Raw genomic sequence first — 21,154 nt, 5'->3', positions numbered from 1 at the left:
TCCTTTAATTAATCTTTTGGGTAACATCAATAAATAAAGATAATCTTATTGCTATAACTTAACAATGCTATTTTGATAATGAGTAATCAATATTTGATAATGTAATGTTGTAATGTTACAATGCAATGTTCCTCTATACATACCCTTTAACAAAATTCAGTTAAATAAATGAATGGCAGAGCTACTGCCTGTGTGGTAGTGCTTTGAGTAGTGAGAAGAGCATCATATAAATGTAATGAATTATTATTATTATTATTATTATTAAAGTAAATAAATTAGCAATATTCTATACAAAATAACTCCAACAAAAAACACTACATTCAGACATTTTATATTGTTCAAAGCATGCAAATGGTACTGTAGACTTCAGCCTCTTAAGAAACAAAATCTAATGTGCAGAAGGCAAGGAATTCCAACAATTACAAAAACAGAAGAAACTTATCCATACTTCAGATTAGTTCTGTTCAGTAACCATTTATATGTATCAGCTTACATCCCATCTTCAATAAGATTGCCTTATTTATTTTAATAATCATAAGTGAATACCCAATTTTTCTCTGCTGCATTATAGGATTTGATATTTATATGAAATCAATATTGATAATAACTGTTACCTATATGATGTGCCACACAACTGATGTAATATATGCCTATAAAAAGTATGGAAGTTTTCGTATTTTATTATTACACAACCTAGGATCAAAATGATTTAATGTGGCTTTTTTGAGACTGCCACAACAGATCCGAGTCTGTGTGGACTTGTCTTCCCTCTCTCTATCAGCTTTCCATATCTAGACATAGCCATTTTCCCCATTCTCCTCTGCAGAACCGCTCAAGCTCTGTCAGGTTGCACAGTGATCGTGAGTGATCAGCCATTTTCTAGTCCAGCCACTAACTCTCAACTTGACTGAGATCTGGGCTCTGACTCAGCCACTCAAGACCATTAACACAGCCATTCCTGTGTAGCTTTGGTTTTATACTTGATGTTGTGTTTTGCTGGAAAACAAATCTACTCCTAAGGTGCCAGCTTCTTGCATATGACTTTAGATTTTCCTTCAGGATTTCCTAGCATTTTGTTACCATCTTTTGACCTTCACAAACCTTCCAGGGCCTGTTGCAGAAAAGCATTCCCCCAGCATGATGCTTCCATCGCCATGCACCATGGAGGTGATGGTATGTTTTTGATAATATGCAGTGTTCAGTCTCAACCGACCATTTAATTTTTTCCAGCTAACCTTCAGAGAATCCCATGTACCTTCTGTACATTTTTTAACAGTGACTTTCTCTTTGCAACTATACCATAAAGCTGCTACTGGTGAAGCACCCAGGCAACAGTTGTTGTGTGCACAGTCCCTCCAATCTCAGCCACTGTGTATATTTCAAAGATCTCTATTCACTTTGACATTAAAGAGTCTTTTTCTGTTGATCTGTATTAAAAAAAACAAATTAAATCCACAGTGATTCAGTGTTGTATAATGATAAGATGCAAAAATTATATATAAGCTAGTCACTAGTCTGAAATCTCCATGTATTTTGTACATGACAATAAACTTGAACATTATGTTCATTCTGTTCCTAGTTCCATTCATTTTGTTATGTAATATAAATTGCTTTGTAATGCAACTTGAGATCGACTGATTAACTGTTTGACTGCCAGGCCCTGCCTCCTGTCTTATCTGTGCCATCTGCTCTCTATTCTAATGTCATTTTGGTGCTCGTTTCACAGCAGATCTACCCTTATCTTAATATCTTTTGCCAGTCCCTGTCCCTGAATGCCATGTGAATTTGGAAATTTGACAAAAAAAAAGTGCCACATACCCCCATAGGGACTGGTAAATACTGCCACATGCTCACTGTAATAAATCAATTCATGTCAGAGTTAGTCATGGGAACTACCACATGTAAATCTATAAAGCAAATGTAGAAGAGCACATTTTAAACTTAATCTTTAATTAGGATCTTATTATATCTTAGGATCTTAAATGAAGTAACCAAGAAGTGCAATGCTTGTGCAAAGGCAGTAGTTGTTACCAGTCCAATTGGTGTGACATAGTAGGTAGTGGGTTTGTCAGGAGTGCAGCCAGCAAGGGCAGACATCACTTAAATTTCTCAAGGATATTGTGCAGTACACGGAAAAGCAAATTGATTTCATATAGAGTAGGATGAAATCACCAAGGATGGCGATTCACATTATTTAAGGTACAACTGCAAGGGCTTAATTACTGGTAAAAACCTAAATGGACTACCACACCTCAAATACATGTCAAAACGGACCCAAAGGATTTTTATCATTGTAAAAAAAAAAAAAAGAGGCAAAAAGAAAAGAAGGAAAAGGGAATAGAATAAGAGTTTCTTGTGAGAGCAGTACAATTGGTAGGGTGTCTCTGTCTGGAGTACTCTTCATTCACCAATAATCATAACAGACAAGGTGGCTGAGGTTTCCCTAACCCCCATTTTTTATATGTGCTTCAATAAGTTAGTTATTCAAAGACACCTGATTTCTAAATTACCATGTAAACAAACCCATATTCCGGTTAGCATAATCAGGTTATTGCCCTCTGAGAAACCTGGTTAACATATGTAGATTTCTCTGCCATGTAAACTCTTAACTGGGTTACTGTTAAGGATTTTGTAGTCTGTGCATGTCGGCCTTGCACTCTGTCAGCCTGCGTATATATTTGCCTGAAACGCACTTTTAGCAACCGAGAGTAGAAGCATCCACAAAATAAATTTCTACAGGCAAATGTTCATGTGATCGCATTAATCTTTCTCCTGGCTGAAATAATCTGTCTCAATATATCAGAAATTGCTCAATTTACAGTATGTTAATGACTTGAATGTACAGTGCTAAACTCAGCAACACAATCGTGATTGCAGTAAGGCAGGGGTGGGCAAAGTCATTCCTGGAGGGCCGCAGTGGCCGCTGGTTTTTGTTCCAACCCAGTTGCTTTATTAGAAAACAATCCTTGCCAATAATTGCATTTCATGGCTTGTTAGTGTTTTAACTCTGCTATGTCAAGTCATTCTCATATCCTAGATTTTTTTTTTCCATTCTAAGGATATCATTCAAATACTTTGAAGTGTAAAACGGATGGGCAATTCTCAATCCTTCGCTTTTTTTCTCTTCTCTTTCCTTCCAAGTATTTAATTAAACCAAATAGTGCACAATAAATACACACAGGTGTAAAGGGTAGCAAGCAAAATGGATAACTGCTGATTTCTTTTGTCATTTGCATCTTATTGCTAATAAGGAGAAATTAAAAACCGAGAATGCAGCTGTTTAAGACTTAAATAAGCAATAAGGGTTCAAAATCTTAACGAGGGAGACAACTAAAGTGAAGCAGAAGTGTTACTTGAGCAATAAATGCTTCTTATTAAGCAATTGGGTTGGAACAAAAACCTGCAGCCACTGCGGCCCTCCAGGGATGACTTTGCCCACCCCTGCAGTAAGGTAATAAAAGTAATGTGTGTTACGTAATCTGATTACTTTTTAAAGTAACGAGTATCGTAATGCAGTTCTTATCACATTATTATCATTCCAGCAGCATTGGGTGTAAGGCAAGAAGCACACATACCAGGTCCGTTACAGGGCTCAATAGCACAGTCAAGCAGAGTATACTGTATGCAATACAGTAACAGATAACCTATAAATAAAACATCAATTTGGCTAAACATATTTACAAAACACAAGAAAATAAACAAAGGTGTCATGCTTATTTTTGGATTCATGGTAGCCATTGATGACATTTGACTCTTTTTTTGCATAGTTTAATGATGTTGGAGCATTTTGACAAAGGAGAAGTCCAGAAGATTACTTGTCTTTGTAAACCCAGATTTAAAAAGAAACAGGTTTCCTCCTTAAGTGGGTTGTTCACCTTAATCGGGTTTTGTGTGTGCATGTAAACGTACTCAGTGACAACATTCTGATTATTCCAAATCACACTCACACACAACCCCTCACTCAATCGTATAAAACAATTTACAGTGGAACCTCGGTTCACGAACGCCTCGGTACACGTACAACTCAGTTTACGACCAAAAAGTTTGCCAAACTTTTGCCTCGGTTCACAACCACACACTCGGTATACGAACAAGCCAGTTTCCCTTTCGGTTTGTGCGCGCTGATGATTTCCGCACGTGTTGCATTGTTCTCGGTCAGACATGAACTGCTGAACTGCTGCAATGTGAGAGAGAGAGAGCAGGCAGGCTCGTGTGCTGATGAGAGAGAGAGAGAGAGAGAGCAGGCAGGCTCTGATGAGAGAGAGAGAGAGAGAGAGAGAGAGAGCAGGCAGGCTCGTATGCTGATGAGAGAGAGAGAGAGCAGGCAGGCTCGCTTGCTGGACAGAGAGAGAGAGAGAGAGAGAGCAGGCAGGCTCGCCTGCTAGAGAGAGAGAGAGAGAGAGAGAGAGAGAGAGAGAGAGAGAGCGTGCAGCTGAGAGCAAGCCTGTACGTGCAGCTGAGCAGGGAGCCTGGGTGTTTGTCAGTGTTATTCAATGTTTTTACATTAGTTTACTATTACACTGTGCATTCTATGGTGTAATTAACTATATTTGTGCTTAAAAATATTTTAAAAAACATACAGTTCGTATGGTCTGGAATGGATTAATTGTATTTACATACAATCCTATGGGGGAAATTGCTTCGGTTCACGACCAATTCGGTTTACGACCAGAGGTTTGGAACGAGTTATGGTCGTGAACCGAGGTTCCACTGTATAGTGCTAACAATCTAATAAGCGTACATCAGCGGCATAAAGTGGACAAATTGTTTTGCCTATTTTCACTAATTAAACACCATCCATTTTGTAAACTCATTTTTTCCATTGTTGGGTGGTAGGAAAATGTAGCCTATTCTGGCAATTTCAAAGCAGCAAAAAATTTTTGAGCAGGGGAAACATCTCCATACTCAATCACAGTTGCCAAACAACCTAATATGCATGTATTTTGGATCTGGGAGAGAAAACAGATTACTCTGCAAAAACCAAAATTTCCACTGAATATGGACACTGACCTGGCTGAGAATCAAGCCGAAAATATTGGAGCTGTGAAACTACAATATACAACAGTGACCTTTAAAGTTTATTAAACAAACTGGAAAAGGGTGTTAGGTCTGACAGAAATAAGAGATCAAAGTATAACACAGGGTGGATTACTGGATTCTCTCAGCAAATATATATTACTATATGTCCCACCATCTGTGAGATATCTAGGATCTGTATGAGCAGCAACAGGCTAAAATGTGTATTCCATGGGTAAGACTTTGGTGAAAGGGCCTTTGTTAACAAAACTTGTTGAGCAGTATTGGACATAGTTATATAACTAAAAACAAACTTCATGTTGGAAGGCTTCTGTACTGGGCTGCACCACACCGAAAAACTCTGAAAGTACGTTCATAGACAGGGTGACTAATGCAGATGCATGAGCCCCAATTAGGACCTCCAATCGGTTTGGCATGATAATGCAGCAGGTACAGTAGCCCTGTCATACTAACACACACTGGACCAAGTCACCTTCTAGGTTGCAGGAATGAACCATGGGTTCAAGAAGATAACCCATGCAAACATGGGGTGAATTTGAAAACTATGTACAACAGATAAATGGGCCTAAAATTGAACTTGGATCCTTGGAGCTGTGAGGCAGCAGCACTGAATCTCTATGCTGCCCTTTAAACACATGGGAAAAACAAATTGTTTCAACAAAGGCTTCATCATCCATCCATCTATTTTCAGAACTTACTTTATCCAATTTTAGGGTCACACTGGATGGACATCCCAGAAGTATTGGGCACTAGAAAGGAACTCTTCATTTTGGTATACTCAGTTGTTATGTGTCTGGAATTCAAGAGGCAGATTCTGTGGCTTTTAGTCCCTGTTAAATACGATGAGGTCTAATGAGGTCAACGCACCTCTTGACCAGACTAAGGTGTACCACAAAAGCGCACTGAAATATTTTGGCTGCACCTTGGCATCACAAAAGAGTTGTGATAGACTGTCACACCAGCATGTCCTTGTTTACAGCATAGATTGACAGTATCTGGGTTAATGCAACATTAAAATAATGACAAAGAACAGCAGGAGCTACCATTTAGAAAAAAAGGTTGCATTTCCATTTAGACACTTAACAAAAAAACGCATTTAGGTTCCTCCAGAGATGTTTCAAGTGAACAAAGCCACTTGCTTTCTTTTTAATTCCCATGATGCAGGTTTTTATATTACAGTCTTATTTTCATGACTTTTGTTAAAAGCCTTGCCATGTTCTGTTGTTGCCCTGCAAGATGAAAGAAAAACTGTGAACAAGTCAAACCCTTGGGCCATGTACACTAAATCTTTTCTCCAATCTGTCAATTTGCTTGCTGTAACACCAGGAAATTGCAAAAATAAACAAAAATCATCACAGTTCCCCTTTTTATAGCAAACTGCATGTCATTTTGGTATGACACTAATTTTTGTTGTAGTCTAGCATAACAGTGTAACAGGCTGCCATCTAAGGTGGTGGCCACGCTACTCTTATTTGCAACCTGCTTCCCTCTCATCTCTAGGAAGAGGAGGTTGGGAGCATGCGCATGATGAACCACCTGAATTGGGAGCCGAGTGCAGTGGGTGACACCTTAGCACCACACTGGTACAGTGTAAGTTTTTTTTTTTTTTATGGTGGCTGGAGTGCCAGTCCTGCTACCAACCCCCAGGTTTTCCCTGTAAATTGGAGTACCTGATTGCAGGGTTGGATGCAGATTAACATCAAACCCAGAACAAAGCAATTGCAGGTTAAGGGCCTTGCTGAAGGGCCCAAAGGAGTAGAGACACTTCTGGCATTTACGGGATTCGAACCGGCAATGTTCCGATTGCCAGTGCAGATCTCTAGCCTTAGCCTCGTCTCTAGACTGACCTTTTAAGACAACCCTGACCTAGTGTTATTCCTCTCTTGGTGGAGGTGCTATATGGGAGAGCTCTGCCAGGATATGGATTTATCATTGCAATTCAGTGTTTGAAGGGGGCACAGTGCTTAGTGCTGATGCCTCACAGCTCCAGAATCCTGGTTTAAACCCCCAGCCCAGTCGCTATCTGTTTGGAATTTCCACATTCTCATCAGCATATACAGTGGATCCAGAAAGTATTCAGACCTGTTCGCTTTCTGCACACTTTATTGATATTTATAAATTTTCCACTTTTGCCCATCAATCTATGCTCCATAACTCATGACAAAGTCCAAATTTATTTAAAATCAAAAACTGAACTCCCTCTTTTTAAGTAAGTATTTAGGCCATTTGCTTGTGCCACTACAAATTGTGGTCAGGTGCACCCTGTGTGCTTTAATTATCCTTGAGATGTGTCTAAAACTTGATTGGAGTCCACCCGTAGCAAATTAAATTGGTTGAACAGCGTTTAGAAAAGACAAGATTTGTGTATACAAGCTCTTTCAATTCACACTGCACGTCAGGACAAAATCGAAGCCACAAGGTCCAAGGAACTCTCTATAGACGCCCACAATCAAATTTTGGCATCAGGGCAAAGGTCTAAAACCATTTCTAGTTTCCGGGAACACCATGGCCCCAGTAATTATGAAACAGAAAACGCTTGGAACCACCAGGACTCTTCCTAGAGTTGGCAGTTAGGCCAAACTGACTAACTAGGCAAGAAGGGCTTTGGTCAGAGTGACTGAAAACCCAATGGTCACTCTAACAGAGCTTCAGAAGTCCTCTGCTGAGATGGGAGAACCTATCAGAAGAACAACCTTCTCAAACACACTCCTTCAAACATGTGTTTATGCTAGACGGAAACCTCTCTTGAGTAACACGCATATGACAGCTTAAATTATGGAAAAAAGATTCTCTGGTCTGATGAGACAAAAACAGAACTGTTTGTTTAGAATTGCCAGCACTATGTCTAGCAAAAACCAGGCACTGTTCATCACCTGCCTAATACCATCTCTAAGGTGAAGCATAGTGGTGGCAGCATCATCTTACAGGGGTGCTTCTTAGCAGTAGGAACAGGGAGACTGGTCAGATTTGATGGGGGGAATTCTGCCAAATACAAAAGGGTCTGTGAAGAAAGCCTACTCCAGAGTTCTCATGACCTCAGACTGGGATGACAGTTCACCTTTCAGTATTACAATGACCCAAAGAATACAGCCAAGACAACTCCTTAGTGTCTTTGGGACAAGTCCTGACTGTCCTTGAGGACCAGGCCAAACCCCACAAATAAATCTAATAGAACATCTGTGGAGAGACCAGTAGATGGCAGTTTACAGTCACTTCCAATCCAATCTATCAGAGCTAGAGGGGGCCTCCCAGGAAAAACAGGATAAACTGCTCACATTTAGGTGTGTAAACCTTGTAGAGATTTACCCAAGATGGCTCAAAGCTGTAATTGTTGCCAAAGGGAATTTTACAAAGGACTTCATTAAGGGTCTTAACATTTTATATAAATGAGAGATTTCAGTTTTTCATTTTAACAAATTTGCAAACTTTTCTGAAAACATGTTTTCATTTTGACATTATGGGTTATTAAGTGTGGATTGCTGGGTAAAAATTGCAAATTTTATCCACTTAAAGTTAATTTAACAACACAATAAAGTGTGCAAAAAGTGAAGTAGTCTTAATACTTCTACTAAGTGTGTTTGTCGCCAGAAGTGTGATTCTCCACTCTCTATCTTAGAGACATAGGTTAGATTATTATCCATTTTAAATTAAGCCAATGTGTGTAAGTGTCCCCTCGTACTCCACCTTAGGGTTGGTCTCTGTCATAATATATTATGCCTGAGGATGCTAGGATAGGCCGCTACTCCCAGAAACCCTAAATTTCACTAAGTAGGTTGAATGTAGCAAAATACATTTATACCAGTGTCTGTCTACATGTGTTCAAGTAAATGGGCTGGCAAAACAGACACTGAACAAACTTATTGCCAAACTGCTGCAGCATTCAAAATGCTTGGGACAGTCTGTTTGCTGTTGAGCCATATTTCATTTTGTTATTCACGCACTTCGTAGGTCCGCATTATGAAAAAAAAAAATCTGGTGTTCCAGTTCTAGTTCCAGTTTTGACTGCACTGGAGACCACATGGCTACAGTTTTATTATCAAACACTGACTCAGTGCTTGACCTTGAGCAAGTCACTTCATCTGCCAGAGAGCAAACATATAAATATACAGTACTTCTTTAACAAATATGCCATTGCGTATCCAGAAAGATATTTGTGATTTCTTAAAACATTCTATATAAAGACTGACTGATTAAAAATAAACCTCTCACTGACATGTCAGACCATCCATTTTCTGCACCTAGACAGGGTCACAGGGGACAAAACCCAAACCAGCAACAACAGATGTAAGACATGAAATCTCCCTGGAGAGACACCAGAACAGAACAGAAAATTTCCATCACTTACTAACTCCATGTTTGGTCATTTTTGGGTGATACTTGAGGTGATACTTGAGATCTTTTCCAAGAATATGTTTATAAAGTATTAAAGTATAAAATGGGACCAAAAGTCAACATTGCAGTTGTAATTTATAGGAATTTCCAAAACTCACTCAAACAAAATGTTTCAAAATTGAGCTGTGGGAAATCAAGAGAAAGTGTGCAAACATGTAAACTACTATTTCAAATGCACCCATCGCTGAGGAGAAGTGCCACTATCATGTCAACCTGACATGTCACCTCATACAGTTTAAATGTAACATTCAGTGTGATTTGGTGAACAACATTCTGGAAAAGCATACAGTTTCAATTCTGGATGTCAAAAGTCAATGAAATTGACAAACCTCCTTAACTTGAATAAGTAAACTGTATAATATAAAGCAGTTTGAGAAAATAGATAGATAGATAGATAGATAGATAGATAGATAGATAGATAGATAGATAGATAGATAGATAGATAGATAGATAGATAGATAGATAGATAGATAGATAGGGGCCATTTGTCCAACAACTCAAAGATATGCCCTCATTTTTTTTCAAATTCAAAATTATGCAAAGGAAAATTTTAAGTAGGCTAAAACTAGAGCTGAACATTTTCCACAAGTCAGTTATAAAACACCACCCATCTGCCATTCACTTGCAGCAATGAGCTAAACTGTCACCCACAGGAAACCCGGTGTGTCCCTTGCTGCTGCTGCGGTGTGTCTGCACACAACATCATAAATACTGAACTTTATTGAATTGTCTTATCATTGCCCATCTCTCAGACTCACAATTTAACTAATTACTCAGCTGAAATATGCTGCTTCACTTCCTAAAGATAAACTTCTAGACACTCCATTCATTCATTACACTTATGATACTGCACTTTTGTTAAACAGTGAAAAAAAATTATATGAATCTATAAATGAGTCAAGAGCAATCACTGAGTGCTACACTCAGAATGAAAATGTGATACTCAATGACTTTCAAAAACCAGGGTTACCTTGGCTAGCTAGGACACTTTTTGAGGGGGTGTCAAAAGTATTGCCACCATGGCCTGGTCAACAACTCATAGAGAGCTCATAGATATAAGAAATCATGAAGGGGATGAAGAGAGGAAGAACCATAAAGTTTCAAAACGAACAGAACAGAAACCCAAAAGCTAACTATATAGGTGGCTTCCTCCTTCTCTCACTTCTCATTTCCAAACAACCACAATGTCCCTTACCACAACAAGCACCAACACCCACCCCCACCACACCCCCGATACCTCATGTTTTAACCAACCAAACTCTCACAAATCACTATTACTGAGCTTATGTCTAAATAACCTACTGACTCCAGACTAAAGCGCCATTTAAACTCCACCCAGGTTTAATTAACTATAGTTACTAAAGGGATCAGCAGCCATCTTATATAAATCAATGAACAGCCTCAGGAACAGCTAGTCCCCCTAGCATTGTTTTACCACCAGAGGTAGGTGCTCACTGCAGCTTTCAGGCCCCCACTGAGATTACCTAGCACCCTCAAGTGTTCTGGGGATGGCTTGCTGGCTTTCACTCCACCTCATTTTCTCATTGACTCAATTCTCCTCTAAGAGCTCCCATTTTCCACAAATGGCTTATAGCAACTGGGAAAAGTCCTGACACTATCTCCAGCATGCCCCCTCATAGACCAAATTATTCCAGCACTCCTGTTTGGTCATTGTTAGTAACTGGGTAGTATGGTCTCATTGCTTGATTTGGAGTGCCTCTAGGTGCTTCCTGCTATTTTCCAGATAATTTACTTCAAAGATACTCGCTAAACATTGAGAGTTTATTACAACCTGATGGTCTCTGTCTGTAAACAGTAACATGTACATGCGCGCTCAGGAAGTGCCAGATTGGGTTGCTATTTCGTTCTTCAATCCCTTTCAAGTCATACCCTTTTCCCATGCCACCTGGGTGCCATGTTTGCCTTGTAAACCTTTTCAAAGATACACACATTGTCACAGGGACTACAGACAAATCCTACTTATGCTTCTTTCTTTTTTTCCCCATGCGTTTCTAAAGTATCGTTTTTTTGTTCATATACTGTCAACCACTTTTTTCAATCAGTGAGCCCTTTTGTAACAGTGTGTTCTTTAAGTGGTCAAGATCAAAGAAGGCTTGGCAACATTAGAAAAAAAACTATTAAAAATAGGTTGTCCAGTGGAAAAGCTGGTCGTCAAGAGGTTTGGACTCACCTGGACTGTCTTCATCATATTCATATGCTGGCAAGCTATTACTGATAACTCAAAACTGGCCCCTTGATAAATAGGCTATAGCTAGCCAAGAACCTGATTATGAAGAAAGCAGCAATAGAAAATGAAAATGGGTAATCCAAGAAAATGAGCTGGCTGGCATTTCTAGCATGATAAAAACTTCCTTCAACTGGCTGCAAATTCCTGCTTTCACAGAAACTCCCACACAGTCTCCATGATGTTATTATACAGGCTGTATATACAATACAAATTCACTTGTGAATAAATCTCCATGAAGAAACATTGACACATTGTGAGTTGCCTGGTATAGAACTGCTGAACATTGCTTCTGACCATTACAAACATTCATCACAAGTACCATTTATCACACTCACAATGCCCAAATGATATTCAGGTGTCACATCACTGTTGCAACAGTAACTTCAGTTCCCTTCTCAATGTTACTGCCAGAAGGTCACAGAAGGCCATTTGTAGCTGTGGCAGCATTCAAGCTTAGCCATAGATGTTACAGTCAGGACAACAAACACAGGAGCCAGATCAAGCTCTCTGACAGGTCACACCAGACATTTGCTTTGTACTGTGCCTTCTCAAGTGTATTCAAGGCCACTGAACTGATAAGCTGCCCAGAGGAATGCAGACCAGTGTAAAATAACTGGTGCAAGCATTTCCTGAGCACTCCAGATATTTTCTAAAACTTCTCAGAGCATACCATAGCAACAATGGCTGTAAGGTAGGAACCAGTACTGAACAGGACTTCAGTCCATCATGGAACAAGCTCAGACACACAACCACACTCTCCTATACTAGGCCATTTTTGAAACACCACCTGATCTATAGATCTAAAACAGACACAACAGACCACGAATGGGATGAGTATTGAACTAAACTTAGTGAATTTGTGAGATGGTGCACTAGCTACATCCTGTCAGCCCAGTTTACCTATGCATTTTATTATGCTTTTTAACTTATTAAGATAATATACATGAACTCTGTATTTATTTAAAAGTAGCCACATGATGCAGACTACCTGAATGTAAGAAGGAACTCACATTAAAACTGTTCCTAATTAAAAACACACTACAATCTTAGGTTATTAAGCATAAAATGTTGCCCACCCATGATCGATTTTTGGAAAAGACTATAGTAGGAATGTGGTGCTTTAAAACTACCCTCAGCAAATATTATTATCATTTATATTATCATTTTAGTAAGCTATAAAATCTGCACTTCATCATTCATACATACATGAATAATATCAATGTGCACATCTAAGAGTAAAATGTTACTATCCTCATTACAGGCTGCAGCAACAGTGTGCTTAAAGCTGGCAAAAAAATCTGTTTTTAAATATTTCAATAGACAATAAAAAATAAAAAAAAATCAGTTTTCAGAATGTAAAAATAATGACCTAAAGTTGCATAAACAACAATGAACCTGTTATGGGTGCTCTAAAGATTTTCATTACAATGCAAAACAAAAATGTTTGCTTACTATTTAAGTACTGGTCATTCACTTATAAATAGCAGGTTAGCACCCTAAAAATTAGGAACTAACTTAAGAGTTCCCTGGCATGACCTGTCCACCAAATATATACTGTACATCATCCGTGTGTCAACAACCAAGGCATCCTGGAACAAACAGTAACTAAGGCTAACGGCCTGACTGCACATTCAAAGTCGCTTTAACTATTAATTAATTACTAACAATAAGCAAAACCAGCAGTGTAGGAACCTAAACCACATCGTCTTTAATGAACTCCTTCTTCACTATTGCAAAGGCAAAGTTTTATTCATTAATATTCTGAATCAGACAATTCTGATCAGACAACCAAATAGCCCAAGAATCACTTGGCAGTAATTATTACTAATTGTGCTTTAAGCCTGCATTCAAAAATGTTCTTAAGTGCTATTTAAAAGCTAATGGTACACAGATATACAGTATAAACACTGCAACAATCTGTAATTATCTTTAATTGGAACTTATTGCTTAAATGTACATTTTCAAGTTTCATTAACTATAATATAATAGTCAATAAAAAACAAATCAGATAAGTATCCAATGAGTAAATAGTTACAAACTATAGGCCAACAGCTTCTATTACAAAAATATTGACAAACCACCTAAAACTCTGTAATTATGTTTAATTAATATTCACAGCCTCACGATACTACTATTGTAAATGTGTTTAAAGATTAATGAGTAGACAATACAAAACAAGAACTCTGTCTTAAAAGACACATGGCTGTAGTCAATAGCAAAGGTGTCCCTTTCAAAAATTGACTCACGGGGTTGAATACTTAAATAATCATTTGTTTTCAGCTTTTGATTTATAATTAATTTGGACAAATCACTAAACTCCACTTCTGCAAAAATGGCAATTGACTTAACTACTGTTCTATACTGGAATGCAACAGCATAAAGAAAACATGCACTATTAGATAGATAGATAGATAGATAGATAGATAGATAGATAGATAGATAGATAGATAGATAGATAGATAGATAGATAGATAGATAGATAGATAGATAGATAGATAGATAGATAGATAGATAGATAGATAGATAGATAGATAGATAGAACTGAAGAGCACTATATTGATAGTTAGATAGATGGATCCCTTCCAAAGTTCACATATTATTCGTGTGACTTGTGTGACATCATAACAACAAAAGTTATAGATACAGTAGATAGATACTCCTAACTTACAGATATATAGTGAGTGGTGCATGGGATAGGCATTTGTCTTCCCAATATCTGGCTGTTTTTCTCTGGATACTCTGGCTTTCTCCCATATCCCAGGCACATTAGGTCAATTGACACCGTATGCCAGAAAGTGGGTACATGGATGAGTATGGGTAACAACTGACAGGAATCCAATTCAGATTTTGTTTGTGTCTTGAAACCTATGTTGCCATTATAGACGCCAACACTGTGCAACCCTGTAATGAATACAACCCTATGTTAAAAAATGGACAGACGGATAAACTCTACAAGTGCCTCAAACCATAGATGGTTAAACAGATAGACATATGCTGATTTCCCATGTCTTTTACTATCTATCAGAGAGGTAGATTAATAGAAGCACATTTTAAAAATTGCATAAATAATTCAGAATAAATTGATTTTTTTCAATATTCAAGAAATTCAATCACTCTTTACAGCTGTATGCCCCTGATATGTCTTAAAGACGAAGACTATGGTATGTGAAAACAGGCACTTACTTTATAGCAAATTAACTACTAAATTCTTTAATATATTACTAAACCAATTGCTGATATAATATCAATTAGATGTACAGGTCAAAAACAAATACACAAAACAAACCATAGTTTTGGCAGGACTGCTAAATTATTTATTTGGTATTCATTCAGAATAAAGTTTTTCATTCTTCGAAACAGGCCTAATTGTGAATAGCAGTATCTGTAGGAAAGTGAGAAAATGAAATGATCATTTAGGAAGGTGGCCGCATAAATGGGCTTGTATGTCATTGCCTTTGAGATGAGTTGTTTGCCTTCCACCCCCACATTGCTGAAAAGACAGATAAAAGTAAATAAAACTATTAATAAGTCTTTATTGAATGTGGCTGTGACTGACCTGACACAAATGTCAAGTTCACATTAACCCTGTCAAGATGGCTCCAACAGTTTGGTTTATCGCCTAGTTCAAGATAATGATAGCACTTTTTATCATACTTTGTGATAAAATGGTGCAGGTGCTGTCTCTCCATTTAAAGGACAGGACTGCACTACACATGTTAACTGACTCTAACCATCCAACCTAAAAACAAACTGATGGCACGCCTTATCGCCTTGGCCTTTGATCAACTGACTTTTCAGAAGATTACTGCTCCTTTACAATCTAATGTTTCATTGTTGTCTTGTTCTCCAGCTGCCAGTCTTTTTTTATTTCACGACCACATCTGCTTTCCAAACAGAACTTGTACTGACTGCATCACTCTCAGTTTTCAAATTGTATTATAAACTAATAAAGTGAAATTCTTCCTCTTGTATTTAAAACCAACACTGTCAAATATTACTGACTACTTTGAAAGGCTGAGTGAAATAGTTATTGTTTACATATATATTGTGCTTATTTCATGTAATGAATCTCAAGAATTTAACCCAATGCTGCCAATCTACACACGCAAAGATATATTTGGCTGGTATTGCTTATTTATACATTTTTAATCTCTTCCTATTAAATAGTTTTTTTGAAAACTAGACTAAGATGACCAACATCACTCTTATCCCATAAACACACAGCACTATGGTCTTGAGTGTCAGAAGTAGCTGGAGTCCAACTATACAGTAGAAGAAACTGAGCCTGATGGGTCTGCTTTTCTCCTTTCTCAAGTTTTTCTTCATTACAATACTCTTTCAAATGACTCCCTGCAACAAACACTGTTCAGTATGAAAAAAACATAAAATATTTATGAAATAAAATGACAAGAGAAGCCAATATATACATGCCAGGCAAGTAACCCTAGTTGAATAAGTGGGTTCAGGAAATGGATATATGCATGGCTGGAATGGATGGCATTTATTAGAAGGATGAATGTAGGTAGGGAATATGTTTCATGATAGTACAGTATAATGTTTTTCTGTTCTGTAGTGTGTACAGATCACAGTTAAATGATTACTTGCATGTCCAACCATTTAACACAGTAATTTAAAAAAAAGTATGCAATATAGTATAGTATAGTATAGTACTGTATAGTATAGTATTTGCCTTAGAGCCCACTAAATCTATAACAGGAGCATCAGAAAGACTGCCAGTCCATGAGAAAATGAGAATTCCTGCAAACAACACATACAGTATGATATATATTTTACATCAGTCCACTCTCAATGTTCAGTATTTAGGATGAAAAGATTAAGCTAAAATGGTGGCGGGTGCATTTATCTGTATAAATACATACTCATAGCGGGGCTATGGAGTACAAGATTGGCCTCTGCTTAACAACGCTAACAATTTTGATGCTGCCTGCGGTAGATGCTATAGGTCATCACAAATACGCGCATACAGGAACTACAGCAATTGAAGAAAAAGAAGAAGAAAAGAAACCTCACATTCACTCGTACGATCCAAGTTACTCTGCAGAATTTGGGTGCCCGGGTTTTCACTTGCGATCAACAGATAAGGGGTGTGAAGTTGAGAGTGCAGGCAGGCGCAGCTGTGCCCACGTGCACAGGCAAATACACACACACACACACTGGCGGGACCTGTCTGGTGCATTAACAATGTGCCCTCTCGCGGATACCAGCGACTGAGCGCGCACCCAAACACTGACAGGTGGGTATCTGCCAGGTGCGCTTCGCGCCACGAGCAAAGACAAGTCTGTAAAAAGAATGGTTGGCAAGGCAAGGTTTGCTTTTAATAAACCTACGGCTACAGAGGTCTGAGAGCGCTTCCTGTCAATCGCGACAACATAAGAGATGAGGCCAGTCATCCCGAATACATAGTTTTAGCTATGAAGGATGAGTGGGGACACTTACCAGGTATGCGCCGACCGTGCCCTGCGCCAGCATCAACGCACATTCGGATACCAAGAAGATTTTGATGTTAGAGAAGCATGATGATTTCTTTTTCTTGCTGTCAACTGTCTGGACATCCCCAGTGCCTCTTTCCGCTGCACGCTGCTTCTTCACCTGCATCCTTTCACCCTCCCTTCAGCTCCGAGGTTTTAGAGGAAAGGGCAAGTAGATTTTTGAGCTCCGAAGGTGACGAACAGACCCTCCTCCCTCCCGCAAGAGATCAACCCCTCCTCCGCTCCTCTAGCGATATCTCTCCGCTGCTCCCGGGCGCCCAGCCTCTGCCAGGCTTACTGCCGTCGTCTCGATGCAATAAGCAGCAAAAGAGAGAGCTAGTGAGAGGTAGACGGAGAGAGAGAGAGAGAGAGAGAGAGAGAGAGAGAGAGAGAGAGAGAGAGAACGAGAGGGACTGGACCTGCACTGTCAGCCCCAGGAGCCACGTCCTTCCGCCGGTTTCACACACATCGCCACCGCGTTTAACAAGTCTTGCTAGAATCCGTCGGTTAGCAGCGGACGTTATCTGGCGCCGAGGACATTTCCCTGCTCTGCGAAAGTCGAGCACATCCAGCCCATAGCAATGAACGTCTCTACTCCCCGGCACCTCAAGCTGTCTGCTTTGCTTTGGCTGCTCACCGCATCCAGCGCAGGCTCGGCGTGACAGTAAATTCAGAGCGCTCGCGCAGATGTATGCGTGAGCCCGTGCGCGTTCCCGATGTTAGGCGCGCGGCCGGCGTTAAAGTTACTGTACTATCTATCTATCTATCTATCTATCTATCTATCTATCTATCTATCTATCTATCTATCTATCTATCGCAAATTAAAAAATAAATATAAACCATAATGTGAAAAATAAATCAGTTGATAGTGTTGACAAAATGAAATAATTGCTGCAGCCCTGGTGAACTGGGAAAATAATGTAAGCAGTGATACGCAAACTGATATAAATACAATGTAAGAAAAGATCTTAAAGTCAAAACTATGGGAAAGGAAGATGGCTCTAGGAGACGAATATGGAGATTGACACCCATGAATTAGCGTGAGGAATGGATAGGGTGGGCTAAATGCAAAGGCGAATACCATAGTGAAACGTTTTACATTACCAGAGTATTAATAATTACAATACTAATTAGGTTCCTGTACAGGGTTACTGGGTTCATTGTCCTTGACAGAATGAGGAGCTCAGCGATATGGAAGGACCCTGCAGTGGAAGAGCTGTCTCTGGCCCTCTGTTGATTTGGACATGCAGTTGGGGTGCTCCCCACCCAAGGAGCCACAGCTCCAGACAGGGCAGTCTTAATGTATGGGAACAATGGGCACTGACTGAGAACCCCAGGAGCATAGGGGCCCATAATACTCCTGATGCCTATGTATGTTTCTGTTTTGCTATCAAAACAGGGGCCCCAGTGCACTGCTTTGCCTGGGAGCCTATGATGCACGTAAGACAGCTGTAGTTCAAAACCATAATGGTAACAAGGGCATCTGAGGTACTTAGAAAGGAGCATGTTGTGATGCTCTTCCAAAAATCCACAAAGTATACCCTTACCTGACAGTGTTAGTGGTAGGGGGCTTGACATTTTTTTTGGAGGAGCTAAGTTAGGGTTAATGACCCCAGTGAGCCAGCTTGCATGGAGGATGTTTCAAGCACAGACCACTAAGAGAAGACAAGAACAAGTTGATGGAATTATGTCTCCATGAAACAAGTTTTCCAGGTCCTTAAAAAATGTATAGCCCCAGGACAGATTAAAAATAGTGAATATGCCCAAAAAATACCTGAAGTAGACACAATTACACACCAGAAAGTGTCAGAGTGATAGGGTTAGGTACATACCATCAGAGCCCTTTGGGGGTTTGTCTCTTCAGATATATTTCAGAATGGATATATCCCATCACACTAAACTCGGGGGTTGGGGAACAGATTTTACAATGGTAAAGAATATATACAAGTCCAAATAGCAGTGGAAGGGATGCCAGATGAATGAAAAATATGGTAAAAATGCAGTGGATGGGGGTTGAAAAATAGCCCAAAATACTGTGTTGTTTTTTAAAAAGTACCCCAAAAAATGCAACTCACAAAAGCCCATTTTTTTCAGTGGACGACGAATGAAAATAGCCAAATTGGGTGAGAAAATCGCAGACCTGGCAACACTGCCTGGAAATGTCTAGGAATGCCCCAGGAATAGCTGGGGACAGGATGGCCCTGTCAGTGCAACTTGCTTTGTTACCACCACCAGCATCCTCACTAGGGTAAACTAAGTGAAATTAAAGGAGACTGTAAGCAAAATAATAATAATTTGTTTTAGGGGGAAACAAAACGATCAAAAGTGAAAAACAACCCAAACACTCAATTATTTAGAATTAAAATGCATTTTTATTTTACTATCTGCTCTTAACTTGATTTTCCTTGGCTTAAGATCAAACAATGAAGTAAAAAAAAATACATATATATATTTTGTAAAGCTGGCATAAAGAGTCAGTGTGTCACATTTGAGAATTAAAACAAAGCATTAAATTCAGGAAAAACAAAGTCCACCTTGTGTAAGAGGAGTATCTGTGTAGTGTGCTGAGGAAGAGCAGTCTCTAAACAGCAGAGAATGAGGAAATTCATTTCAATGTTAAATGACGACGTCCACTAGCTGTTAATGAAGTATGCTGCTCCACTTCCTGGAGGGTCTCCACTCAAATGACATCTGCGTACCAGAGGGCATGTAGTTAACTTGTTCTATAATGATATCGAAAAAGTCATGCAAGAACATGCATCGCTTGACAGTGGAAGTTAAAGCTGTTCAAACTTGGTAAAGGCTGAGCTGTAAAAGGCAAGGAGAATAAAGAAAATTAGTCAGATGAACCCGATGGCTTAAATACTAAAATAGTCTCTTAAAAAGTTATTCACCTTTGCTGAATTATGACAGTTTGTGATGTTTTATTTCCCCCCTTTCCTTTTAAAAGTGTAGTGGCCACAACACAGGTAAACTCTGACAACTGTCCACATGCTTACAGTAAATCTAAGTGTTTTCAGTTTCTGACTGTCTCAGTACTTTCCTTCCTTCATTCCTTGTGACGTATCACTGTGGAGATGTGCAAATCCTGTGCTTATATGGTATTTAGGAAGTGTTAAGCATACTAATTGAAAGACACTTGCATGTTCTTTCAAACTACTAGTGTTTTGAATTCATCAACAAACCCTGTCTATTAAAAATATTCAGTTGTTGGAAGGTTTCATATTTCATTATTATATGACATTAAATTACAGTGGATATAATTTGCTTTTTTTGACAACAGAAAAAGACTCTTTAATGCCAAATGAAAATTAGATCTCTGCAAAGTGATCTGAATTAATTACAGATATAAAATTGAAAATAATGAATTTCTTATGTGTAAGTTGTATCTTTGGCAGCCTTGAGTCTGTGTGCACACGTCCCTGTCAGCTTGCCATATTTCTCCATTCTTCTTTGCAAAACTGCTCAAGTCAGGTGGCATGGGGACCCTAAGTGAACAACCTTTATCAGGTTCAGCCACAAATTCTCAATTGAATTGAGATCTGGACCCTAACCTAGACTCTCCAGGACATTACCATTGTTGTTTTCAAGATATTCTTGTGTAGATTTGGCTTTATTTTTGGAGATGTTGTCTTGCTTGAAAACAAATCTCCCCACTCATAGGTTTCTTGAACACTGCATTAGGTTTTCCTCCAGGATTTCCCTGTATTTTACTGCATTTATTTTTACCCTCACAAGCCTTCCATTGCCTGCTCCAGATATGCATCTGCACAACATGATGCTCCCACCACCATGTTTCACACTGCATGTTTGGCTTATGGTGTTTAGTCTGACAGTCACAAGGCTCAATTTCTGTCTCATCATACCATAGAACCTTCTTCTGGCTGACTTCAGAGTCTCCCATGTACTTTTCTGGCAAACTATAGTTGAGATGTCATGTATTTTTTTTCACAGTGGCTTAAGTCCTTCAGAGTTATCATCAGCCTCT

The 21,154-nt window shown here is 39.0% G+C and overlaps 1 protein-coding gene across 1 annotated transcript in view; it reads right to left on the bottom strand.

The window, feature by feature from the left end:
• Nucleotides 1-17,839, bottom strand: part of slco3a1a (solute carrier organic anion transporter family member 3A1a) — a 340,728-nt gene extending 322,889 nt beyond the window's left edge. Inside the window, exon 1 of the mRNA XM_028823939.2 lies at nucleotides 17,135-17,839. Coding sequence (XP_028679772.1) covers nucleotides 17,135-17,293 — 159 coding nt within the window. The 5' untranslated portion in view covers nucleotides 17,294-17,839. The remainder of the gene's footprint in view (nucleotides 1-17,134) is intronic.
• Nucleotides 17,840-21,154: the final 3,315 nt, after the last annotated feature.

This window comes from Erpetoichthys calabaricus, chromosome 17, assembly GCF_900747795.2.
Source record: "Erpetoichthys calabaricus chromosome 17, fErpCal1.3, whole genome shotgun sequence".
In the NCBI taxonomy this organism is placed as follows: domain Eukaryota; kingdom Metazoa; phylum Chordata; class Cladistia; order Polypteriformes; family Polypteridae; genus Erpetoichthys; species Erpetoichthys calabaricus.
Note: the sequence above shows the minus strand (reverse complement) of the source record. Positions and strands in the feature narration are given on the sequence as shown.